General features: G+C 34.9%; 5 protein-coding genes across 15 annotated transcripts in view; 2 read left to right on the top strand and 3 right to left on the bottom strand.

Annotated features, from left to right (window-relative positions):
• LOC122573563 (diacylglycerol lipase-alpha) overlaps positions 1 to 8,163 on the bottom strand; it is a 52,925-nt gene extending 44,762 nt beyond the window's left edge. Inside the window, exons 1-2 of one of the 9 annotated variants that reach the window (XM_043740087.1) lie at positions 7,603 to 8,163; positions 5,766 to 6,543 (exon numbers count right to left, since the gene is read on the bottom strand). In XM_043740087.1, coding sequence (XP_043596022.1) covers positions 5,766 to 5,860 — 95 coding nt within the window. In that variant the 5' untranslated portion in view covers positions 5,861 to 6,543; positions 7,603 to 8,163. Of the gene's footprint in view, positions 1 to 2,144; positions 2,459 to 5,765; positions 7,540 to 7,602 lie in introns of those variants that run through there. The other 8 variants (XM_043740088.1, XM_043740089.1, XM_043740092.1 and 5 more) reach the window with 8 other exon arrangements.
• Positions 8,164 to 8,724: 561 nt separating this feature from the next.
• Positions 8,725 to 11,220, bottom strand: LOC122573632 (probable GDP-L-fucose synthase). Of its 2 annotated transcripts, none has more exons than XM_043740270.1 (7): positions 10,893 to 11,220; positions 10,414 to 10,562; positions 10,224 to 10,338; positions 10,019 to 10,147; positions 9,662 to 9,875; positions 9,441 to 9,578; positions 8,725 to 9,364 (listed from the first exon to the last, which is right to left on the bottom strand). In XM_043740270.1, exons 2-7 carry the CDS (start codon positions 10,548 to 10,550, stop codon positions 9,129 to 9,131), a joined length of 969 nt encoding a protein of 322 aa, XP_043596205.1. In that variant the 5' UTR covers positions 10,551 to 10,562; positions 10,893 to 11,220; the 3' UTR covers positions 8,725 to 9,128. The 2 variants fall into 2 exon arrangements, with proteins under 2 accessions (XP_043596205.1, XP_043596204.1); XM_043740269.1 differs by having other exon boundaries at positions 10,958 to 11,220.
• A 151-nt stretch (positions 11,221 to 11,371) lies between these two features.
• On the bottom strand, positions 11,372 to 17,410 carry LOC122573629 (rapamycin-insensitive companion of mTOR). The gene is made up of 10 exons (XM_043740259.1): positions 17,316 to 17,410; positions 16,865 to 17,147; positions 16,743 to 16,790; positions 16,243 to 16,399; positions 12,943 to 16,137; positions 12,742 to 12,871; positions 12,302 to 12,672; positions 12,082 to 12,184; positions 11,892 to 11,999; positions 11,372 to 11,821 (listed from the first exon to the last, which is right to left on the bottom strand). Exons 2-10 carry the CDS (start codon positions 16,923 to 16,925, stop codon positions 11,453 to 11,455), a joined length of 4,542 nt encoding a protein of 1,513 aa, XP_043596194.1. The 5' UTR covers positions 16,926 to 17,147; positions 17,316 to 17,410; the 3' UTR covers positions 11,372 to 11,452.
• Positions 17,411 to 17,782: 372 nt separating this feature from the next.
• LOC122573634 (proteasome subunit beta type-6) lies at positions 17,783 to 19,247 on the top strand. The gene is made up of 5 exons (XM_043740271.1): positions 17,783 to 17,956; positions 18,278 to 18,345; positions 18,427 to 18,558; positions 18,642 to 18,916; positions 19,028 to 19,247. The coding sequence occupies exons 1-5, from the start codon at positions 17,861 to 17,863 to the stop codon at positions 19,153 to 19,155; spliced, it is 699 nt and encodes a 232-aa protein (XP_043596206.1). The 5' UTR covers positions 17,783 to 17,860; the 3' UTR covers positions 19,156 to 19,247.
• A 154-nt stretch (positions 19,248 to 19,401) lies between these two features.
• Positions 19,402 to 23,644, top strand: LOC122573631 (sodium-coupled monocarboxylate transporter 1-like). Of its 2 annotated transcripts, none has more exons than XM_043740267.1 (15): positions 19,402 to 19,957; positions 20,048 to 20,373; positions 20,544 to 20,758; positions 20,835 to 20,886; positions 20,962 to 21,029; positions 21,103 to 21,257; positions 21,342 to 21,482; positions 21,586 to 21,694; positions 21,910 to 22,019; positions 22,102 to 22,288; positions 22,344 to 22,430; positions 22,506 to 22,594; positions 22,684 to 22,797; positions 22,872 to 23,058; positions 23,168 to 23,644. In XM_043740267.1, exons 2-15 carry the CDS (start codon positions 20,130 to 20,132, stop codon positions 23,243 to 23,245), a joined length of 1,836 nt encoding a protein of 611 aa, XP_043596202.1. In that variant the 5' UTR covers positions 19,402 to 19,957; positions 20,048 to 20,129; the 3' UTR covers positions 23,246 to 23,644. The 2 variants fall into 2 exon arrangements, with proteins under 2 accessions (XP_043596202.1, XP_043596203.1); XM_043740268.1 differs by having other exon boundaries at positions 20,024 to 20,373.
• The last annotated feature ends 33 nt before the right edge of the window (positions 23,645 to 23,677 follow it).

Genomic DNA, 23,677 nt, shown 5'->3' with positions numbered 1-23,677 from the left:
TCACAGCAAAGCTTTTTGAGGCCAATGGTTCTATTTCGAAACGAAGAAGGTTATAAATGTACGCAGATTTATTTATAGCAGCCTTCTCCCTTCTCTATTTTTTATAAACGAAGAAGATAAGTAACAATTTTCACATGAAATATGAAAAAGTTTTCAAGAGCCATCATAAGTTTAATTTTATTCGCGATATTTCACATACCACTGCTACACATAAATAACGTTATCTAGAAATTATTAAGAACACTTGGACGAAAAGTCGTAATCGATGGATGCAAAAGAAAGTTTTATCGGTTTCTTCGGTAGTAAATTCACCATTCCTCCCTTTAACGTCATGAACGTTTTCACGTAGAATTTACATCACTGAACGTTACCAACGCCAGCGGTGCTCCGCCGCGTATCGAATTTGAAATTTAATGGACCTCAAAAAGGTGCGTGCTCGCTTTGCCCGATTTTAAGGAATCTTTCATTAAGAAGGAGAGAAGAAGGAAGGAGAAAGTCTTTCCTCTGCGGAAAAAAAGACAAAAAGCAGTAAATTGCATTCTGAACAGAGGATCCGAATGCGTGTTTCTCGCGTTATTTTGCTGCTTTCTAAGGAAGCCCGATGAGCTTGCACGAAGACGTGGTCGAGTTCACGTTAAATCTATTTACTGTCTCAAACGAACTCCGTGGAACGACGTATCTCAGATTCTCGTTGAGAGAGTGGGAAACGTTGTAAACGACGATGGAAAACCTATCTCGGCTTGTTTGTAGAAAAATCGTCGTCGTCTGAGGACCGGCGTGCAAATTTCACATTCTTCTATTGGATACCGTGCGTGTTTTCGCCATATCGGTTACGCGCTTCCAAAAAACAAATAAGAAAGTTTATAGTAAATCTAAAATTTACATTAATCGTCAAAAGGTCAGTAATAGCCTAACAATATGTGCATCGCAACGCCCACATCTTCCTGTCATTCATTCACTTTAACTCATTTCATTGGGGTTATATCATTATCATATCATTACAAGAAGAATGAGGTTGACTGCAATACGCTAAATATTTGAACCTACACATATTCATGTAATTTTTATTATTATTGTTGTTGTTGTTATTATTATTATTATTATTATTATTATTATTATTATTGAAGAGAGTTGTAATTGTAAAACAGCAATCTTACTTATCACGTGATAGATAAAGAATCGATGAGCAATCAGTTATAGTTAAGCCATTAAGACAATTTTAATACAAAATATTAGTAATGGAAAGAATATAGTGTACTAGTTGAGAAAATAATATATGGCGGTTTAAAATCTGATGTCATCGCTAAAAGTAAACGGAAAATGTGTTATTCGAATAGTTATAATACGTGGTATTTAGTGTCTGAAAAATAATTTTATCGTGATAAAAATGAAGTAATAAAATTGTTATTTAATGCACTTTTCCAACGTCATCGTGGTTTACATGAGAGGAGAGGGGGGATTAGCGAAGCGTAACGTATCCCAAATATTACAGCACAGCGCGGTATTGACATTATGTTCCCGCCATAATACAATTTACAACTACTCTTCTACCCCATTTTGAATGGAATTTCCAACATACCTTACGAAATAGAAATATAATACCTTGGATAACATACCGAACGTCGACGTGATCGGCAAAGTAATCGACATTGACATTTGCACTGTTACAACATTACACTCGAATGTAGCAGTCCCCAGTACTCTCGATGTGATTATGAAAATCGATAAAATACTCGTACAACTACCACATATTATACCATTAAATATGTATGTACAGTATGCACATGTATCAAATATATATTTCGCATGTTACTCGCGATTAAAATTGAGCCGAAACGTCATGGTTCTCTCAAATCTCTTTGATACATCTCGAACTCTTGAATTCTCAAATATCGCAAAATATCGATCATTGAACTCAAAGCTGGTTCCGCGAGGTGCTATCGACCTTTGTTCATCGATCATAGTCAACGAAAGAAAATTGAAGATGAGATGAATAAATTTACCTTTTAATTGCGAAAAGCACGCACGATCCAACAATGTTGGAAAATGTAATACGACGATATGTTCACAGCTGATGTATGTTTCGAAGAAATTTGCAGCTGCTTTAACGTATTCTATTTGCATAGGCATATATCCATACTTACTCGACCGCGTGAATGAAAACCAAGGTGGCGCCCGGTACGAGCAGGTCATCGCTGCCGACACGCCAACGTCTGCCAAACGTGATGAGAGCCGGCATGTTTCGTTCAGCAACTTTGTGGCTCGCCCGAGCAATTGTCCTCGTACGCGAGCAAAAACATTCACGTACGATGACATAACCTATACCGGCACAAATAACGCAATTAACTCATCGACCGACCGACTATGTATTACTTGATACACCTCGCGAAACGAACAACCGGACCGTCGAACCTCGTGACCATTCGGCTGTCACGGATGTACTGAATCAGTGAAACGCGGAACGAAACTCCGCTCGGTCGGTTCATAGCGAGGCAAAAAAGAAATGGAGGGAATCCTGGATCGCTTTGCGGTAAACTTGTTTTTGAATTCAAGGTGTTCGAATGGTAGGATAATAGGAGTCATTGTTGTCTTAAAGTGGGTCTATGTATAAAATACGTATATTTATATCATAGTTAAACTGCGCATGTTCATGTATTTATGGAAAATTCAGAAGTACAGAATACACGAAATTCGCACAATGCACAAAAATGTATAAAATATCCAAAATATATTTATTATAACAAATTATGATATTTAATAGGTGGGAAAACTCTGCATCCGCAATCTAGTGGTAATAACGTTATTTTCTCTACTGAAATACAAATCAGCGATATTTACGAAAAACAAATTATTTCTTCATTAACAATTTGTGGCACATTATTTCGATATATCTTTTTATACGTACTTTTTATTCAATTATCATCACGTCGTATATTTATTCGAAGACACGATGTGACTTTTTAATCTTCTCAATCTTCTTCATTAACGCGAGGGCAAATTCAATAAGCTCAATGAATCATATTTCTTCCTAGTGGAACTGAAGAAATAGAAGGGAAATAAGTTCAATCAGGAAGACTCTCGAAAAATATTTGAATGGAAATCTTTGATCTTATCTTGTTAGAAAATAGGATCAAGGTACTTGACAACTTCGATTCGCTTGAGATAGCAGTAGACAGGCAAATGCTTAAATTTTTTAATAACTTTGATATCATAACCGTTGCGATAAGACATCTATCCGCGATTCTCAATTAGTTTCCAACGCGATTAGACATTTTATCAACTCTATTTTTCAAACTACGATACAAACTTCTTAAATTCATTTTCTCAGAAATATATCATTTCTAGTAAGTCTTTTCCCATGTATCGAAAACCTCGGAATTGCGTGACTTTCATGTCAATCTGTGTTAAATATGCATAAAAGACAAGATGCGGGACATCACGGAATTTTATTTGAATACGTCGATATTCGTCTACATAGTTTAAACGGTCGATATCAAAATAATAAATAACAAAACAAATCGACATTTTTACGAAGAATCTGTGTCTAGAGACGAAAGATGAAATGCACATCAACTAACCGAGATAAAGTTTCGATGTCGTGCACAGCTAGTCGGTGGGACAATACACGAGATAACAGGGAAAATTGATTGTACATTCGTTCAAAGGGCCGTGCAAACGTCAACAACGGCTAGACGTTGTTTTAATTGAAACTTTATCGGCTATTCTGTATCGCCCGATAGAAGAAGACACAGAGTTTGCGTTCCAGACATGGACATATTAGAGACGTATCGAGAGCCGCAAATTTATAAAGATGACTAGAACGAAATGGACGATCGCCAATGTATTCGCCTATCGTTTGTCTCTCTCTCTCTTTCTCTATCTCTCTGTATCGGGTCATTTACCGCGTTTATTAACGATTTTTCAAAATTAAAACATACGGCATTGGCGTGCTATCACGCGAAAACTATCCTTTGATCATCGCTAATAATAAGCCCGGGGATATTGATGCCTAATAATTTCCTCTAAACACGCGATAAATTACAACGCTCTGATAAAAACGCACCAGATCTCGACACGAGCAATTTTCTGAAAATGTATATAACCGTGCAGTTTTTGATTTGAATCCGTAATTAAGTGATGACGATCAAGAAGAATCGCGGAATTATTGAAACAAGCGTATACATCGATCTATTTATTTCGCAAGATTTTTGTCTGAGAAAAGAGAATTTTATTGCCGCCAGAGTGTCGAAATAACGAAAAAAAGAACTACGAATACATTTCGCTTTGCAATCATGAACGAGATATCTGGCGACGCAATATCGTTCATACGACGAACACGGACGAGTTACCCCACGGCTAAATACCGTTTGTACAACACCACGAATGAAGTATCTCGCCAGTCTATTTTTCTGTAATTACAACTCTCGACCTAATAAACAAACACACGGGATATCTCGACCGTGGTCATTGTACGAACAATATTGTGTCGCAAGATACCTTGTTCGTGACAGCAAAACGGTTAAATAGACTGTCGTGAATTTATGATATTTTCCAAATATTGTTAATCGTTTAAACAAAATTTAATTGCGATCAGGAAGCCTTTATTTCGTTAATCGAAGTCATGAAAATGTTGGTAAAAATTCGACCACGCTTTAACCAAAACTTAATCGTGATTTACAAAATATACATACGCATATTAGAATTTTAAGAAACGTATCAAACAAAACCAATCCGAACGGGGCGAGATGAGATTAGGGTGAAACCAGGATGAAACCAGGTCGAAACTAGGACGAAACCAGGACGAATCCAGAGCTAGGCCAAGACGAAACCAGAGCTAAGCCAAGACGAAACCAGGACGACACCACAAGACATATTAAACAAAATTTTACGATAAATATCGTTAGGTTGGACAATAACTTATCCATGGTGTCGTACGAACGATATTCTATAGCGAGATATTTCGTCCGTGATCATCGTACGAACAATATCGTGAAACTGTTACAAAATAAGAAGAAAAATAATGCAACAACTGCTCAAACACAAAGTGAATCATTATCTTTATATATACAGTTCTAACATAGTTATATAGTCACGCACTGCAGCTTTAATTGCCTCGGGGTCTTTAGTCTCTAATTAAATTAAACTAAAAGAGTACCATCGTTTAACTGTAAAGGGTAAATAGCTCAACGGCAAACGAATTCACTCGGTTTTCTACTGTTGCATAATTTTCACGTTTCATATACGAGACGTTGTAAATTGTATTAAAAGCTGCAAGTTGGCCTGCAACGGGCGAGAAACTTTAAGACATAATTAAAATTCCTGTCTTCTTCGCGCCTTAATGCTAATCGCGTTTAATTACACGGTAAATAAATTAATCGGCCGATTTGTATCTACGTATTTTCGAAGATCACACGAAGGTGCAGGGACCCGGACGGTTACACGACGAGGGAAGGCAAATCGATTATTAAATTACGATGGTAATTAAATGGCGGAAATCATGCGTTCTGAGAATTTCTCTATCGAAACTAATCGAAATACGTATAGGTAAATGCTATGCGCATTAAGCACAATGTAGGTCACGTGGAATTATCCGCGAACATATTCTATTTCGAAGAGCTTCTATAAATACAAAGACAGGTATCTTTCGCGCTGATAGCATGTCCTATTAGCATTGAAAATTCTTGAAAATGCTGAAAATAACAACGGTTAGAACGGGACAAAGTGATTGATCGGGGTCCGTTATTAATATCGGAATGTTCACTCACCATATCAGATGCAGGATGAACAGGAAAGCACCGGGCACGACGAGGTCGTCACTGCCGACGCTCCATCGGCGCCGGAATACCACGATACCAGGCATATCTTCTTCAGGATCCTTTGGTCGTTTCTATTTCCCATTCAATCAGCCAAGACGCTCAATGATCCACCGATCAGCGAGGGACGCAATCACTGGCTTTCGTCCTCGAATCACCGAGCGATACGAACTTGAACTCTGCTCCGAGATCTCTTTGGAAATCGACACGAACGTCGGTCGCCTCGTCGAGGTCGTCGTCGACGCGCATTTCTGTAACTGTGTTCCGGCGGACCACGAATTCTCTCCATCCTCCTCGCTAGCGAATTTTATCGGAAACCTCTCGAGCACTGTCCCCCTCGAATGAACGAGCCTTCATTCGCGACACGACGACAACACATCGCGTTCTGTCCACGATGTGGAAACTGAATCACGTTAAAGACACTGTTTCAACTGAGTCGTGAATTATCTTACGGAGAAACCTCTTGTACATACCAATCGTCCTTACTGGATTTCAAAAGGAAAACGAATGCAATGATTAATGCGACGAAGCGCGCGATATTCGCTTAGATCACAGGCACACACTGCTACCGTGATATTCTTATCGTAAATGCGATAAATGTCAATCAAAAGATCGCGCACGATAGACCTTCTTCGGCAGAACGTTTCTTTAGATCTCCTTAGAGCCACTCGGATACTGGCAATGTAACACGAATTACGCAAGATAGCCTACGGTTTTGAATTTTGTCGAGCTGTTAAACGATTTGATTAATTCAATTTTGTTCAAATCTTGTATTCTAGCGATATTATTGGTGAGGACGAAGTTAACGAATATTCTATTCGTTTTAAAAGATATTGTTTCGCAAAACCATTGTGAGTCACAGACTGATTTTACCTCCCTTAGGAGAAGAATACGCGTCGTAGAACAATGGAGGACAAAAAGAGAATACAGTTCCGTGGGATGCGGATGGAAGGAAACGAGATAATAAAGACATGTACATATAGACTTCTACATATTAAATCATCTCCGATATTACAACTTTTCCATAGACAATATTTCTCCATAGGAATTTATGTATCGTTTTTAGGGTCGAATGTTACGATTATACGAAGGATAACATTTAAATTATTTTCATCGTGTCAGGAACGAAAGTGGTTCACACTATGGAAAGTAGTTAAAATCCTTGAGAATTCTCCGGAGATCGGTAAATCTTTTAAGCAGTGTCGGCACGCTTCTGAAATCATCCTTTCCATCCGCAGCCGAGAAGCGCAAGAATTTGATCAAACTAAGGGACGAGATCTTTTTACCGCATTCGCGGCAACTCGTTTAGCGAAATGAACGAAATCTACTAAGAGGGCCGCGAGAACTTAAAGACCGAGCAAATTGTTTGTTCAGAATGGAATCCTAAAAAGAGTGATGCAACGCTCTGTTTACACCAATCGTAACTGCTTCAAAGGTAAATTTTTATAGAAGAAATTAAATGAAACCATGCTTTGTCACTGCGTGATGAAAGATTCTCTTATTTAGCATTAATTTAATCAAAATTTAACAGATTAACGAATCTAATATGCGCAATTTCGCCTACTGGAATTATTCTTAATCTCTAACTGATATCTTCATTTGTACGCAAGATCGATACTAATCAAGCTATCAATGTCTGCCAAAATAGCTATGCATACGACACACTCCTTAGACTGCAGAAAACCCGTAATATTCGCGATTTAGAGTACTTTCATCGTATTAAAGACAGGAATCTATTTCTTACTGTACTCCAATGAAAATCGTTTCGTTCTTGCAACATTGCTCTTACCATTCGTGTTTATCACGTTGTTCATCCAGACACTTTTCTATCGTCGGGCTATCACGAACCGATTCACACGTATCACGATATTTTACCCCGAACATGAGTTCTTTTTATCACAATCTATATTCCTATCCGATTTAGACTCCTTGAAACTGTTCATTTTTTTTTCTTTTTTTTTGGATACACGTTTCTATGAACATTCGTCTTGTTTCACTGGAAGCGTCAAGATCCTTTGATGAATCGTATGGATCGCTTGTGCGATATCGTTCGCAGAAATAAAAGACACGAAGAAGCTGACTTTCCCCCGGCAAAGCCGATCGGCCGGCGTTACCGTCTACGATACCGCAACGCGTGTCCCTGCACCGCTATCATCATTTCTTTGCATGAAAAGTCGTTCAAGTAACGCGGTAATGCATTGATCGATGGATGCATTTTATTAGCAAAACTTTGAGCCTGAGCTACACCACGTGCCGAAAAAGCATCATATCGTGAATACAAGAATGAAACGAGAAAAGCACATAGTTCCGCGATCGTCGAGGTGAGCCACCTCGAGCGCGACTGAGCACCAAATTTAAGCCATCGTGCACCTTCCACGGTTCTGAGGGCGCTCAATTTATGTTAACAGATGCGCGTGCGTCGCGACGCCTTTTGTGCGACAAGCGCTGCATCGCGTCCATCACTCGCTCCGCCTCATTTCTGTGACAGTCGTCGAACACCGGCGATCAGTACGTCATCGTTTTATTTGTTTCAGTTTTTATGTCTATTAAATTAAAAGGATATTCGTAATTTTCCTTACGTGATATTTTTTCTTCTATTCCCTTTTTCTTTTTCATTGGAAATATAAGCTGGCTTAAAGATAATATTTAATAATTAAGTTTCTAGATAATATTTAAGCAATCCTATTGATAATGTTTATGATGAATAAAATAACTGAATAACCATTAGAAATTGAAAAAATTACGATGCAGTTGATGTTTCTTAGATGTTCAGGTAACAACTAAGAATTAACATCTATAAACGAAAAAAATCACTAATCATTCCTTGAGAGAACTAAAGTGAAACATTGATTCAACTGAAAAAGACATATTTTTTATTCGACAATCTTAAAATATTGTAAGTTTTGAGAATACAAAGAAGCTGTTTCATATGTAGGAAATATTTATTCTAAAAATATATGGTATTTATAGTAACAATAGCTTAATATCAACTTTTAATTCTTAACATATTTTGATAGAGATATCCATAAAATTAACGAAAAATTAGAAGACATGCACCCGAAACTTTTTAATAGCTTACTTATAATCATGTAAATAATTAAAAATACAATTTTTAATACAATTGTCTTCTTCTAACTATAAGAGGTAAAAATATTGTTGAAATAAACTCAGCGATATATATAATTTCGTTACTTCCTGCCGTAGATATTATATTACATTACATTGTACAATATAAGTTTAAAGGAGTGGTCTTCTTATTCTCCTAATTTTGTACAGAACCAAAATTAGCGTGAATGAAACATTAATCAACGTTTACTAATTTCTCGCTCGATCATAGTTTTTTATATACCAGTCAACGGTATCTTTAATGGCTTGATTAAATGGTGTGAATTGAAAATCTGGTAAATATTTTCGTAATTTTGCATTGCTTGCTGTTTTCTTATACTGCCCATCGGCAGCAGACGTATCATATACCAGTTTTCCTTTAAAATTAAAAGCTTGTGCAATTGCCTCAGCTACTTGAGAAATTGTAACTTCTTGGGATTCGTCAACTGTGTCAAAGATAGATAAATTTCAAATAACATATACCGATATATACCATATGTTTAATCGATCTTTTTGATTTACCTGATAATATAATTGGTTCCACAGAGTTATACTCTCTCAATACCCATATTATTAAGTTAGCTAAGTCTAAACTATAAATAAATTGTCTCAGTGGCTTCCCAGAACCTAATATGGTAAATACCTTATCTTCAGTATTTCCTAAAATATATACCAACAGATACCAACATTATTCTTTAAAACAATTGATAATTTATAAAAATCTTATTGGTAAAATATTGTACCATCTTTTATTAAATCATAAAGTCTGCGTATTAAACCTGGTATAACATGACTGGCATTGGGATGAAAATTATCATTTGGCCCAAACACATTGCATGGAACGATACTAGTATAAATTCTATGATACTGGTCATAATAACCTCTATTTTGGATATCTATAAGACGCTTGGCATAACTGTAACCATAATTTGATGGATGAGGTGGGCCATTGTGAATCTAAGAAAATAAGCATCAATATAATAGATATTAATATAGATATAATAAATATTAAGATAATAGAGGATACTATGCATTAAGGTAAAATAAGAATATATAAAAAGCAAAGCCTTAAAAATTACTAATATAAAAGTTAATGTTACCATGGTTTCATCAATAGGATATGTTGTTTTATCAGGAAATATGCAAGTTGACAAACATGATATGACTTTGACAATATCATTTTCATGAGCAGTTTGTAATACATTATCGTTCATGTGAATATTCCTACGCTAGAAATTTATAACATATATTTCCATCAATTTAAAAATAATAAAACAGACATTAGTCAAGATTTTATTCCTTTACCAGAAAGTCCAAATTGTGAGTCATATTATGGAACAAGCCACCAACCATAGCAGCTAAATGAATAACATGCGTAGGTTTATGTTTCTCAAATAACTTCTCTGTATCCTTTTTATCACTGGAAATACAATACATTTCACCTATAGCTTAACTGAGTAGTGTACTGATATATGACAATTAATAAATAATTTACCATAAGTCTGCATCTTTAGAACCTACAAATATCCATTTTTCATTTTCATTTTTATTTGTTTCGATGACATGTTCAATAGCTCTACCAACTAGTCCTGTTCCACCAGTTACAAGTATAATCTTTTTACCTTCAGACATGTTTCATGAAATCTATGGAAGCATTTAAATTTTTTAATTTGAACTTTCCCTTTATTTTTTACAGATTCGATGAAATTGAAAAATTTGTAAAAATAAAACATGATATCGACCATATCACAATATGAGTTTAATTCTTTGATATAAAAAGTATGAAAAAATTGTAAATACATTTGTAAATACATTTTAAATCACTTAAATAATAAAAGACAGAGTTATAAAATGATAATACAGTAACAATATGGTTGTTAATTAAGTAAAAAATTTGAAATTATTCTGTTCTTGGAGTCATTAAATATATTACATATTAGTACACTTTGACTGACAATTAATTTTGTAACTCACGCATAAAAAAAATACTTTGTTAGTATCAAACAAGTAGAATCTCTCTGGTAGAATAAATCACTTACAATAATTATATAAAAAACTGATAAAGACCAAGTTCGAATTGTACTATAATTGCTATAAGATAAAAATGTTCATATTGCCATCTGGCAACGAATATGGAAAACTACTATCTTATACCACAGGCGAAATACAATATAGACCTGACATACTATTTTCACTTCATATCACATGCGGTGTTATCGATTCAGCATGGAATACGATTACAACCTGTAATTCCAATACTACCCACTACAAATGGTATAATCCTTTCCTACGTTGACTCCATATTTTCTTGCACATGAATTAATCGAGAAAAAGGATTATATATATATGTTATACATATATGCATGATATATTAATATATATCATACATTTTATATATATATATATCATTTTCTATTACTATATTTTAGTCGCATAGGGATATTGTTACATTCTATTTTGGCAGTGTAATTTATTTCATATTTTGTAATTACTTTAATACAAAATATTTACAACTGTTTGAAAGTTGGTGACTACTAATCAAGACTGATGGCAGTGTTTGTACCTGATACTTTTAATAATCTATCAGAACTTTTTGATAAACGTATTCTTTCTTCTGGTTTTAAAATTTCGGCTATTATCTTTTCGTCGCTTCTCCGTTCTGGTTTGCGCAGAAGCTCTTGTGGTTTATTGCATTGTTGAGTCACACAGGAATCACCTCCCGCCTCTTCAGCAACAGCATCTAGCTGTGCTACTTGAATCTCAGAAAAAGTAAGTCTTCCATTGACCTTACTTTCGGAAGGCACACGGGAGTCGGGTTCAAGCGCCGTGGAAATGGGAGATTGCAAGGATTTATCACCATTGCCATCGTTTAGTTTTAAAACATTAGCTGCTTCTACATAAAGCTGTGTTACAACGTCAAAATTAGAAACTTTTCTTGCACGTTGTGACTCTAATCTTTTTATGACAACTTACTGCTTCGAATGTAGAATCTAGAAATAATTCTTGTAAAAATCGCCGTGCTTGCATCCTATATGTATTACTACCTAAACGAGCAGCTACATCCGAAAATAAACAAATATCCTATAACATAAAGCACAATTATGTATAAATAACAAATTAAACATATGGTTTTTTATTCTTGAAGCTATATTTATATGTATACCTGAAACCTTTCTGAGTGTAACTGTCTTAATCTAAGCAAGGTTTGTCGACTATTACGATACCATACAGGGTTTGCCAATCGCTGTGCATGCCTAAGTATTTTCCTATTCAAATAATACAGGTGTTATTAAAATTAACGTAACTTAGGTGTACTAAAAAAAGTCAGCATTCTATACTTATAATGTACCATTTTATGTAACTGTATAATTAATTAATGTTACCTCTGTAACTTTAAGTCTTTTTCTGGAATCATATCTTTGCTGCTACTTTTACCATGAGAACATACTAAACATATACGATAATGTTCTGCATCTACATCACATTCTGAACAAGATTCCTCATCTACTTCGGTCGTTTCTACATCTGACTTAGGTGCATCATCCAGTGTTATAGTTGGAACCGACAACTGTGCTGGTTCCGGAAATATAGTTATAAGTCTCTTTGGAAGCGCAATACCCATGTAAGATAAATTATCATGATTATCATCGGGAGGTGGAGGTGTTGGAGTGAGTACTTGTTCCGCAATCCAGTTGCGAGATGAATCAAATTCGGATAAACTTTGTAACGAAAGCCGGCCGTCTAAACTATACATCTAAAATAAAATAAAGTAGTTTAATCAAATGTCCAGTGAAACGGAAGATCGATCTTTAAACATTCTTACCTCTAAGCTACTTTGAGAATAACTAGGTCTCCGATGACGTTGTAAACTACGAAGTCTTGCATACCCCTCAGCATCTTGTTGGCTTAATCTTTGAATACTTGAAACAGGACTTGGTGTCTCTCCTCTTTCTCTGCAAAAATAAACAATGATAGAGAATGTTCTTAACGAATACAAAATTATTACTTAAAATATGGTTCTTACGGTAACGCATAGCGTCTGGCTTCGAGATCCGTAGCTGCACTTTCAGATCGATTTCTGGTTCTTCGAGCAACTGGTTCAGGTAATTCTGGCTTACCATCACTGAGACTCCGATGATGTCGTTGTATAGGAATCGGACTCGGAGCTGGATATCTGTTCGTAGGAGGAACAACTGGCCAATGGTCTCCACGTCTGTGTCTAACACATGGCCAGTCAAATGTCGACAGTGCATCTGCACCTGCACGAGTTGTAGCAATCAAACTAAGAGCATACATAGCTGTTGCTCGTACTATATAATATGAACACGTTTCTGCTATGGAAGTTAACAATTCTATAATGCCTGCATGATTTAATTGTTCTACTCCTGCTGCCGAGGTTCCCATGTGACCAAGCGCCCATAGCGCGGACTTTACTTTTAAAATTCTTTTACTTAAGCTCGTTTGATCATCTCGAGATTCAGGCTCCAACCTCCAATTTCTTTCTAAGGTAGTTCGTTTGGAATCATCTAGACTTGCTTTTCGCCGAATATCTACTTCTAGAGAGTCAACTTTTTGCGGATAACTTATATCCACGCTTTCCACAGTTTCTGAATCCATTATTGTCTCTAATCTATTTGATTCTACTGTTTCATCTGTACCAGATTCTTCAGACATAGCACAAGCATCATCAATCACAGAACGATTAGTTTTAGTACATCTTGAGTTTGATTCCGAATCTCTGTTACCAAATTCTAGTCTAAATCTTTGAACAACACGGGTAAAACGTTGTATTACATTTCGACGTAATAACAGCTGCATACCTAAATCGTGTTGCACCAATTGACCTATTAAATGTGGTAGGATAAAAATATTCTGTGGTGTCATGGGAACGTTACTTGTTCTTCTATGATAACTTCCTGTTTCGTTTCTTTGACGACGAGTTAAAGAATCATGTATTTCTCCCTCTATTAAACCAACATATCTCTCTGCAAAACCTCCTGGACTTATCCATTTTTCCAATTCCTCTGCAGGAGACGAAAGTGTGGTGAAACCCTGATGAAGAGAGTATAGTCGAATTTTCAGCAAGTAACCTTTATCGCCTAATTCTTCCAGCCATTTATCCCAATCCCGAAATTGTCCACCTTGTTGCAATAAAGCTTCTAAATATTCTGGTTCGTCGCAGGCTTCGTGTAATGCCTCTAATGCAGTTAGTGCTATAGTTTTATTGAAATCCGACAACCGTTCTGACAATAATGTTATTGCCCAACGATAGGCGTCAGTCATTCTGGCTCTGAGTATCAATCGGAGGAACTGTGTCGCATATAGACGTGTACTGTCTAATGTAGCTTCTGTAATTATCTTAGTCAATATTTTTCTATTAGGTCCATCGCTAGAATAATCTAAGCTTGATATTATAAGTTTAACATAACAGTCGTGATTAGTAGCTAAAGCCAAATCTTGCAGCTTTCCTAATAATTGAAATTCTTTTAAAATTCTAGTTCCCTTTGCTGAATGGCTCAGTTGTCCAAGAAATAGAAAATACTTTTGACAACAGGTAGTAGACATATGACGAGGTGAAAATAAACATTCATGAGCAGATTGAGCTGTTCGAATACTGGAGATTTGCTCATCAATATCCTCGATTAATTCAAATAATAATTTTGTACTCTCAGGTTCAGGAATTTCCAATAAACAATTCAATAAATCACAACCAGCTAATGTTGCTTCTCGTGCTAAATTAGCATTTGTTGCTAACTCCACTCTACTGTAGCCATTGGAACATGGTTTAAAGTAACGTACAAGTCTTTTCATAAATAATCTGTGATCAGAATCATGGAGTATTCGCGCAGTATCTTCCCGTGAGCGTAATATAGATCGTACTACCGGCCAATTCCAAGCAAGGGCATCCTTGGAGCTGAGTACTTGCGCATCTTTCAAAAGAGGTGTAGTCGGTGATTCTCGACGTAACCAATGTCTACTGGATGTTCGTTGACGCCTTGGTAATGTCGGTCTTAACCACGTACCAGCTTGCAAAATTTTATCGAGAAATAGACTTGCTGGTGCCGGTCTTCGTCGCATCATAGTGTGCATTCGTTCCAAAATTGCAACAGCTGCTAAAGCTTGATGCTTTCCAGCACTTGCATGTTCTAATAAATTTGGTAAAGGAGGAGTAAGATCACATACTTCAGAAGGCAAAAGAGAATGTGCAAGATGCAGTAGTGCACCTAGCAAGACAGCTGCACGTACAGAAATAAAAGTATCAGTGGAAACAATAGTCTCTGCTAGAGCACGATGTAGACCACATTCCAGTAAAGCATATACCAATAATGCTAAATGTATTTCTGTAATATTTGGACAACGTGATGATAAGGATGGTAAAATATATTTTCCTTCAGCTGCAACAAAGCCTTCTGACAATTTCCAAGAATCACGAGCTCTGCTGGGATCTACTGCTGCTAGAGCAACATCAGGTTCATCTGTCCAAGTAGGCAAAGGTAAATCCAACAACTCATAAAGTAATTCTAAAACAGCACCTCTTACTTCGAGTTGCTCAACATATAACACATCTGCTATAGCTTTCAATCCCGAATTGTCATCAGGTCGACAAAAATGTAAAACTCCAGAATAGGATCTTAATATACTTAGTAATGCTAACTTGCTTGCTGCAAATCTTTCTCGTTCTTCCTTTGTTCTATTTATACTTGCAGAATGGAGCTCACAATAGGGAGCTGCAAAACACATAAGAGAAACACTACTCCTAGTATCAGGAGTATTTAATAATTTCAATAAAACTCCTACAACAGATTCAATTATAGCAGGACTTTGTCCAGTCATGGCAGCTCTCGCTAGGGCACTAATTCCTCCACAACTGATTAACAAATTTGAATTCAAAACACCTAATTCACAAAGAGTTGCTAAAAATGCTCGAAATGCTCCATCTTTTTCTTCAACTCCTCCATTGGTTAGACTTATTAAAGATCTTGCTAAAATAGGACTAAAATGTTTTGGAGCTAATACTAAAATTCTTCTAACAAGTCTAAGAGCCTGCATCCTCTCCATTTCATTTCGTAAATTAACATCCATACTTCTAGCCACAAAATATGGATACTGTAATTTATTAATTGCAATAACATCTTGTTCTTTTTTGAGCATATATCGTACAGCTCGTAGTGCAGCTGCACGAACTTGTGTTGCTTCATGCACAAGACCCACCCGCAAGCTATAAAATACATAAAATCAATATAAATTATAATTAATACATATTATATTTTATAAGATAATACATCTCTATATTGTTTGTAATAAATCATTCTTAAATTCTTACCAGCAAAATACATCACTAATGGAATACCCATAATCTGGTGAATCATTTTCGCTAATTAATTTAACAATGGCATTAAGATAGGCTAATTTTTTTATACTTGGAACATTTTCCCGTTGATAAAGATTGGTTAAAATTTCTTTCACATTTTCTTTCAATCCTATAAAATAAATTAAATGTTTAATTACATAGATGGATAATGAAAATAAATATCTTTATAACAAATACATATGTATATATGTAGAAAGTTACTGCTATATTGAGAAGCTTACAAACACTGATATTAAAGATAATTTTATATCTTTCATTAACTAAATTTTTTTACTTTCTTTTTTTTAAATTTGCTTTTAGTATTCCACAAAAGAGACACTTGTCACTTTATAAAATGCGACTTAAGGATAACCACGTACATAGATATAATCGTAGACTGATATGAGATAGTTATGTTATCGTTATAAAGTACTGTGGATACAAAGTTGTAAGTTACAGGTTAGGTTACTAACCTCTTGACAGATCGAGTTGCACGCAGCTGTCTTCACTCTCTTGACGGCCTATAAAAAGAATACATAAATAGGAAACAACGTAGTTTTAAAATAAAGAAATTGACAGTCAATGTTCAACGTACTTCGATGAGATCTGCTCGTACGAAGACTCCTACCCCAGATCATCCAGCTAGAAATTGCCATTTCTTTACCGGCTGCTACCCACGATCGCGATCAACACTTTTTATCCGATTGTTACTACAAGTCTTTTGCATGGTATATGTCATTCTTATTGTTAACCCGAAGCCTGAAGCACTATAAATCCACTACTGATAAACCAAGTATAACACAAATCAAGTGTTACATGAGAACGTTGCTTGCACGTTGCACTCAATATACCGCACTCTTTGGGAAAATTGTAGGTACCTGAAAAAAGTTGCAAGAGTCACGATTCACGATAGACATGCAATCAACTGAAGGATGTGCTTTCTTTCTTTAATCTTTCTTTAGGTCTTTGAAAATGCATATAGTTTCGTATTATTTTGTTTTCCAAACAATATTTTACGACGAATACAAGCTCTGTATATTATATACTTTATTTTTAAAATCCTAATATATTTCCCATTATATACGAAGATACAAGTAAAATGCACTGTATGACATGCTTGACTGGCGACTAGTCTAGACTAGCCTGTTCAGAAGATTCAATTCCGAAACAATAATGTTTTGTATCTTAGGTCGCTTTATAATAGTTACTCTGATAAAATTAAAGCTTATTATATTTTGTTAATTGTATGATATTCATACAAATACTGATAGTAAAAGTAAATAAATAGATACAATTTTACTTAAATATAAAATATTTGTTTAATTATTATTAGAAAAAGTCTAGTACATGGTACAAAAATAGAAAAAGTTGTAAAAAGTTTATTGTAGCATAAATGTAATAACAAAATTTATTGTTCCGAATAAAAGCTGTTAAAACTGTTCCGTTAAAATTGCAAATTATTCATATTTAATAATTATGTTTAGATGCAGACATCGTCTTTTAATTTTTGTAGATGGACACACTGTAGTCGCAAATCAACTTCCAACATTGAACAGTCAAGCGGAAAGAGCATTCTTAGAATTTTTGAAAAATGGCATATATGATGGATAATTTAGTTCAACCTAATATAAGTTCAATTGCCAGTAATTTGGGCCCAGATTGGCTTTCTTCTGAGCAAAGTACAGGAGTAAGTTTCAATAAATTCTGACATTAACACGTTTTGAGGTTAGAATGACAGTGCAAACTTAAAAGTACATACATGATGAAAATTCAAAACAAAATTAACTTATTCTATTATATTCATGTAACATCAGTATACTTTCTGTAATACTATGTTAATAATATATACATAATTTAAATAATTATGTTATATATTTTAATAATTGTTTCATATATAATATAAATTTTATATTCCGTGAAAACATTTCTTTAAAGCAAAACAATTTTTATTACATTATAATTTTAGAAAGAAATGTATCAATTTTTTAAAAGCTATTTCATTAATTAGACATCAATCATGGCTTGTGAGTTTGATGGAGGAGTTGTAATTGGAGCAGATTCTAGAGCCACTACTGGGTATGATATGATACGTCTAAAATTATTTTTCATGCATGTGGTAATAATTATACAATGAATTTCATAACTAACCCATTTTAGGGCTTATATCTCCAATCGTTTTGCTGATAAGCTGACTAAAATCACTGATCACATTTATTGTTGTCGTTCTGGTTCTGCGGCAGATACCCAAGCTATTTCAGACATAGTTGCATATCATTTGAGTCTGCACAAGTAAGTAGATTTATGTGTGAACTTATGTACTTATATATATTGGATTATGGAATAATTTTATTTTATATGTTTTATTTTGATAGAATGGAGCTGGGCATGGAACCTTTAGTAGAAACAGCAGCAAATGTGTTTCGTGAATTATGTTACAATTACAGGGATTCCTTAATGGCAGGAATCTTGGTGGCAGGATGGGATAGTCGTAAAGGAGGTCAAGTTTATAGTATTCCCCTAGGTGGTATGTGTGTACGACAACCAATTTCCATTGGAGGATCTGGTTCAACCTATGTGTATGGTTACATGGATGCACAATACAAGCCAAACATGTCAAGGGATGAATGTGTTAAACTTGTTGAAAACAGTAAATATTTAACAACCTTTCATCAGTACAATATGAGCATATAATTGTTGATTATGTTGATTATGTTGATTATGTAATAGTGTAATATCAATGACTTCCTTATTTTTACAGCATTGGCATTGGCAATGTCTCGTGATGGTAGCAGCGGTGGTGTCATCCGAATTGGCGTTATTACGGAAAAAGGTGCTGAAAGAAAAGTTATATTAGGTAACGAATTACCGCGTTTCTACGAGGGATAAAAGTTGTGAACACTAAATCCAATTTATCCTATATTTTTTAAAATTCTGTATCAATCACGTGTTATTTCTTAATTAAATTAATGTAAAAAATATCTACCTTTTATTTTTTTTACAATTGTTATTCGTTCCAAGTGTATATACATATAGTATGTATACTTTCTATACACGTATGTTTTAAATAGATTGCCAACAAGTACCATGTTAACGCTTACAGTAGCGCTGAATAGCTATTAATAAATAATTCTTTGACACCCGAAAATCATCCAGGAACTTGGTTGAAACGCGACCGTCAATGTGATCAAACACATCTATACAACTACTACCATATTTAGGTCGTATTATCCACTTACGATTCACTCTGGTATATACCCGGTCGTTTTAACTTCGTACTTAATGTTCATTGTCGATTTAATGAGAAAATTGTCACAATGGCACAATCGTGATGTGTGCAATCGTATCGGGCCGCTTCGAGCTTCTGCCTCTTTTCAGATGAACTGTCACGCTAGTTGTAGCCGGTCTTCCGTGATATCCATTACAACCTTCCACACCATATATTAACAAACGTGTCATAAATTTGAAATAATTTATCATTTAATTCAATGTGAATAGAATTATATTTTGACCCTGAATGTTATATCGCGTGTCCAAAATATTAACTATATTTAGCAATTTTTATTCTTGTATAAATTGTAAATTACTCTTCGCAGATGTATCAGACTCAAAATAAAAGTTCGCAGGTACGCAGTTCTTTTCAATAAATTAGTTTTAATGGACTGAAAAATTATCAAGCATAAAAATTAAGGTAAGTACCATTTTTAACTACTGCTACTTAAAAGTATAAAAGCGTAATTTTTATGTTGTTAAAAAGATATCAATTATTCGTTCTTAAAAGGATTTAGCTAATTCGAAACGCCTCAAGGCGTTGAAACAGTCACAAAATTCCATTCTGTAACAAAATAACCGCGGAAGGTAGCATGGAGGATCGTCAACCAAACTGGTCGCAAGACATGCTAACTGTACAGGAAGTCAGTGAAATGATGCGAAGTTTTGGTATATGGGATTATACAGTTTTCGCGTTCATGCTGGTTGCTTGCGGTTTCGTTGGTATTTATTTCGGTTTTATTAAGAAATCATCAGGAGAAGACGAATACCTCGTAGGTGGTAGAAACATGAAGACATTCCCTGTTAGTTTGAGTCTTATAGCCAGCTTTATATCGGGTAGGAGTTCACTTGAAATTCTAAAAAACTATCCATCTGTTTATAACGATAGCTTTCTCATTAAAATATTTAGATTATAATAATAACGAATATCAATTTTTATGCAAAATTTATTTTTATTTCTTCAGTCTGTAACTATTATTAAATAATAATAATAATAACAATAATAGGTATTTCATTATTGGGCACACCAACGGAAGTTTACGTACACGGTGTTAGTTACCTTTGTATTGGTTTCGGAGTAATCATCGTTGGTTTTGTAACGTCAGGAATCTATTTACCAATTTTCCATGAACTCAGACTTACAAGCACCTATGAATATCTCGAAAAACGTTTCGATAGGAAAATCAGAACATTAGGATCAGTACTTTTCTTGATCGGCATCGTGAGTTATTCTCATTCAATTTCATTCATTTATTCATTCAAATTTTCGATGAGAAAAATATCTTATTCTTTTCTAGATGACATGGCTTCCTATTGTTATTTACGTACCAGCGTTGGCTTTTAATCAAGGTACTGAATGCACACCGAATAATTATGAATAGAATTAGTCACATAGAATTAACATATAAAATAACGTATTTACAGTTACTGGAGTGAATGTACATGTAGTCACTCCGTTCGTATGTATCGTGTGCATTTTTTACACTTGTGTGGTAAGACATATATAATTCGTAGATACGAAAATTATTCTTTTAAGAATGTACAAAATAATTCGCGTTTTACCAGGGTGGTTTACGAGCGGTAGTATGGACCGATTTTATTCAGACCTTCATAATGTTTGGCTCTATGATATTAATCGTCGTTAAGGGAACATCCGATGTAGGTGGATTTTCGGTAGTGATAGGAAGAAATCTAGAATCTGGAAGACTTGAATTACCCACGTGAGCATTATAACATCACCGTTAAAAAGAAAGATAATGATCGCGAGTAGAACAATAATAAAGTTATACGAATTTTCGGAATAGGACAGATTGGAGTCCTCTTACGAGGCATACGATTTGGTCTCTCGTCGTTGGTGGTTTCTTTCATTGGTTGCAAGTATCCGTTATCAATCAGAACATGATACAAAGATATCTTGCATTGCCCACGTTAAAATCAGCTAGAAGGTATATCCGTTGTTTTAAATCTTCTTTTTTTTTTTATTTGTAAAGTATAAGTTCCGAAATAAACTATTAAGCTATTTAAGGCACAAAATGCGATATGTTTCAGAGCGCTTTGGATCTTTATAGTTGGAGTCTTGATTTTAATAGGAATATGCGGATACGCGGGAATGTTAATATATGCCTGGTACCATGTATGTGATCCACTTACAACAAAGGTAATGATCCGACTTCCCTGATACCCTAATTCCACAATATATCATGAACTGGAAGTAATAGAAAGATTTCGCCTGCAACATATCACTCATGCATCTGACATTTCATACTTTACATCCTGTGAATATTTTACAATTTTTTACATTATTCTTATTTTCTGTATTCTATATTTCTAACAATAATCCGATATTAAAAGAAAAATATATTTCTCATGTAGTTAGCAGGTGCGAAGGATCAGTTATTACCATTGCTTGTTATGAACATATTAAATGAATTTCCGGGTCTTCCGGGTCTCTTTGTCGCTGGAGTATTTAGCGCAGCATTGAGGTAACTTTTCTATCATTTATATTCACGATCAATTGTAAAAAAAAAAAGAAATAATCAATATTTAATCATTCCCTTGTTTTAGTTCTTTATCTACCGGTTTGAATTCGATGGCTGCAGTGGTGTTAGAAGATTTTGTTAAACCCTTTAGGAAAACGCCCCTCTCGCCAAAAGCTGCAGATATTTTATTAAAACTCACGGTAGTTGTTCTTGGGGCAACCTGTGTAGCTCTAGTATTTGTCGTCGAAAAAACAGGATCTCACGTATTGCAGGTATAACGTGCAAGAATTTAATTTAAAGAATTAGTCAAAATAAAGTCTGTTTCAGTTATCTATGAACTTGTCCTCCATTACCAGTGGACCGTCTCTTGGAATTTTTAGCATGGGTATTTTATTGCCCTGGGTAAATGCCAAGGTATACTAAAATTTAATATGAAAATGATAAAAGAACGACGGAAATAGGGATATTATAATTCTGTACAAAATATAGGGTGCTCTGATAGGTGGTCTTTCTGGTTTGGGTTTTATGGGTTGGATTAGCCTTTCGGCAGAAGCAGCGATTGCTAGTGGAAGAATAAAGTAAGAATAACGAATCGAATGATTTTAAAACAAATATTTGCTACTTCTCAACTATTTATAATATTGGCCAACGTAAAATGTTTCGATAGATTCGACGAGAAACCAGTCAGCACGGAAGGATGTTATTATTCGTTTCCTCAAGTAGAAAACTTAATGTTACTCGAGCCTCCAGACACGATTTTGGATGGTGACGAATTTCTTCCGTAATAATCAAATTTTTAACTGAAAACATTAATTATATACTTTTCTCTCTATAATTTTACGAATATTTTTTTAGGGAACCTCTAGCGTTGTATCGTCTCAGTTATCTCTGGTACACCGTTACCGGTGCCTTAGTGACGATGACCATCGGACTAGTTGTGAGCCTGATCTCGTCCGAAAAAGTTGAAAAATTGGATCCAATGTTACTGGCTCCGTTTATAAGAAAATTATTGAAAATATCGGGCAAAGAATCTCATCAGGAGGCAAGCAATGATTAGCGATCAGTTTCTTTTAAGAAATGTGTCTTTTTCAAAAAATTCGTACAGAATCTTCTTTCGACCATTGATATCATATGTATTTTGTTTCTTATAGGTCGAGAATTTAGAAGTACACAGTTTGGAAATACGTAGAACCGGGGAGGAGAACGCAGCTGAAAGCGTATCACATTAGTATGACCTTGACTTGATGATTATGATCCATGCTGATCGAATCAGGGGTCGGCAAACTGTACGAGATGAAGTGTTTGGTTGACAGGCTGAAATATCAAATTAAGAGGATTGAGTCTAAAATAAGTTAGGTCAATGGAGAAAATAAAGTACAAAATGACTCGAGTTAGAGTCTGGATGAGTTGAAATACCGAGGCAAGAGAGAGACGGACTTATTCATATAATTCTTAGTCACACGAAAGTGTTAAAAGTCGTCTGACAGCGGAGTATGACACACGAATAAAACTTCCATACATTTTTTACACTTACTCACAGATATAGTGTATTTCGTACGTATATTTCAACATTAACGGAAATGTACAAAGATAATATATACGTTATTATTCTAATGTTATACTAGCAATACTTTCAATGAAGTTTCTACCTTCGTTATAAA

The sequence above is a fragment of the Bombus pyrosoma genome, linkage group LG12 (assembly GCF_014825855.1).
Source record: "Bombus pyrosoma isolate SC7728 linkage group LG12, ASM1482585v1, whole genome shotgun sequence".
NCBI classification, from domain to species: domain Eukaryota; kingdom Metazoa; phylum Arthropoda; class Insecta; order Hymenoptera; family Apidae; genus Bombus; species Bombus pyrosoma.
The sequence above is the reverse complement of the archived record's forward strand: the minus strand, read 5'-3'. Positions and strand labels throughout refer to the sequence as shown.

Bases quoted from the DNA above. Each gene is read 5' to 3' on its own strand.
- LOC122573632 (XM_043740270.1), bottom strand. From the start codon at position 10,550: ATGTCTGAAGGTAAAAAGATTATACTTGTAACTGGTGGAACAGGACTA. The intron at 9,876-10,018 runs GTAACATTAACT...TTATTTTCTTAG, and splicing joins ATCCTATTGATGAAACCATG to ATTCACAATGGCCCACCTCA. The intron at 9,579-9,661 runs GTACAATATTTT...TATATATTTTAG, and splicing joins TTATGATTTAATAAAAGATG to GAAATACTGAAGATAAGGTA.
- LOC122573629 (XM_043740259.1), bottom strand. From the start codon at position 16,925: ATGGCAATTTCTAGCTGGATGATCTGGGGTAGGAGTCTTCGTACGAGC. The intron at 16,791-16,864 runs GTACGTTGAACA...TTCTTTTTATAG, and splicing joins TACGAGCAGATCTCATCGAA to GCCGTCAAGAGAGTGAAGAC. The intron at 12,673-12,741 runs GTAAGAATGTTT...ATTTTATTTTAG, and splicing joins ATTCTCAAAGTAGCTTAGAG to ATGTATAGTTTAGACGGCCG.
- LOC122573634 (XM_043740271.1), top strand. From the start codon at position 17,861: ATGGCATATATGATGGATAATTTAGTTCAACCTAATATAAGTTCAATT. The intron at 18,346-18,426 runs GTATGATATGAT...AACCCATTTTAG, and splicing joins GATTCTAGAGCCACTACTGG to GGCTTATATCTCCAATCGTT. The intron at 18,559-18,641 runs GTAAGTAGATTT...TTATTTTGATAG, and splicing joins TATCATTTGAGTCTGCACAA to AATGGAGCTGGGCATGGAAC.
- LOC122573631 (XM_043740267.1), top strand. From the start codon at position 20,130: ATGGAGGATCGTCAACCAAACTGGTCGCAAGACATGCTAACTGTACAG. The intron at 21,695-21,909 runs GTAATGATCCGA...TTTCTCATGTAG, and splicing joins GTGATCCACTTACAACAAAG to TTAGCAGGTGCGAAGGATCA. The intron at 22,595-22,683 runs GTAAGAATAACG...ATGTTTCGATAG, and splicing joins ATTGCTAGTGGAAGAATAAA to ATTCGACGAGAAACCAGTCA.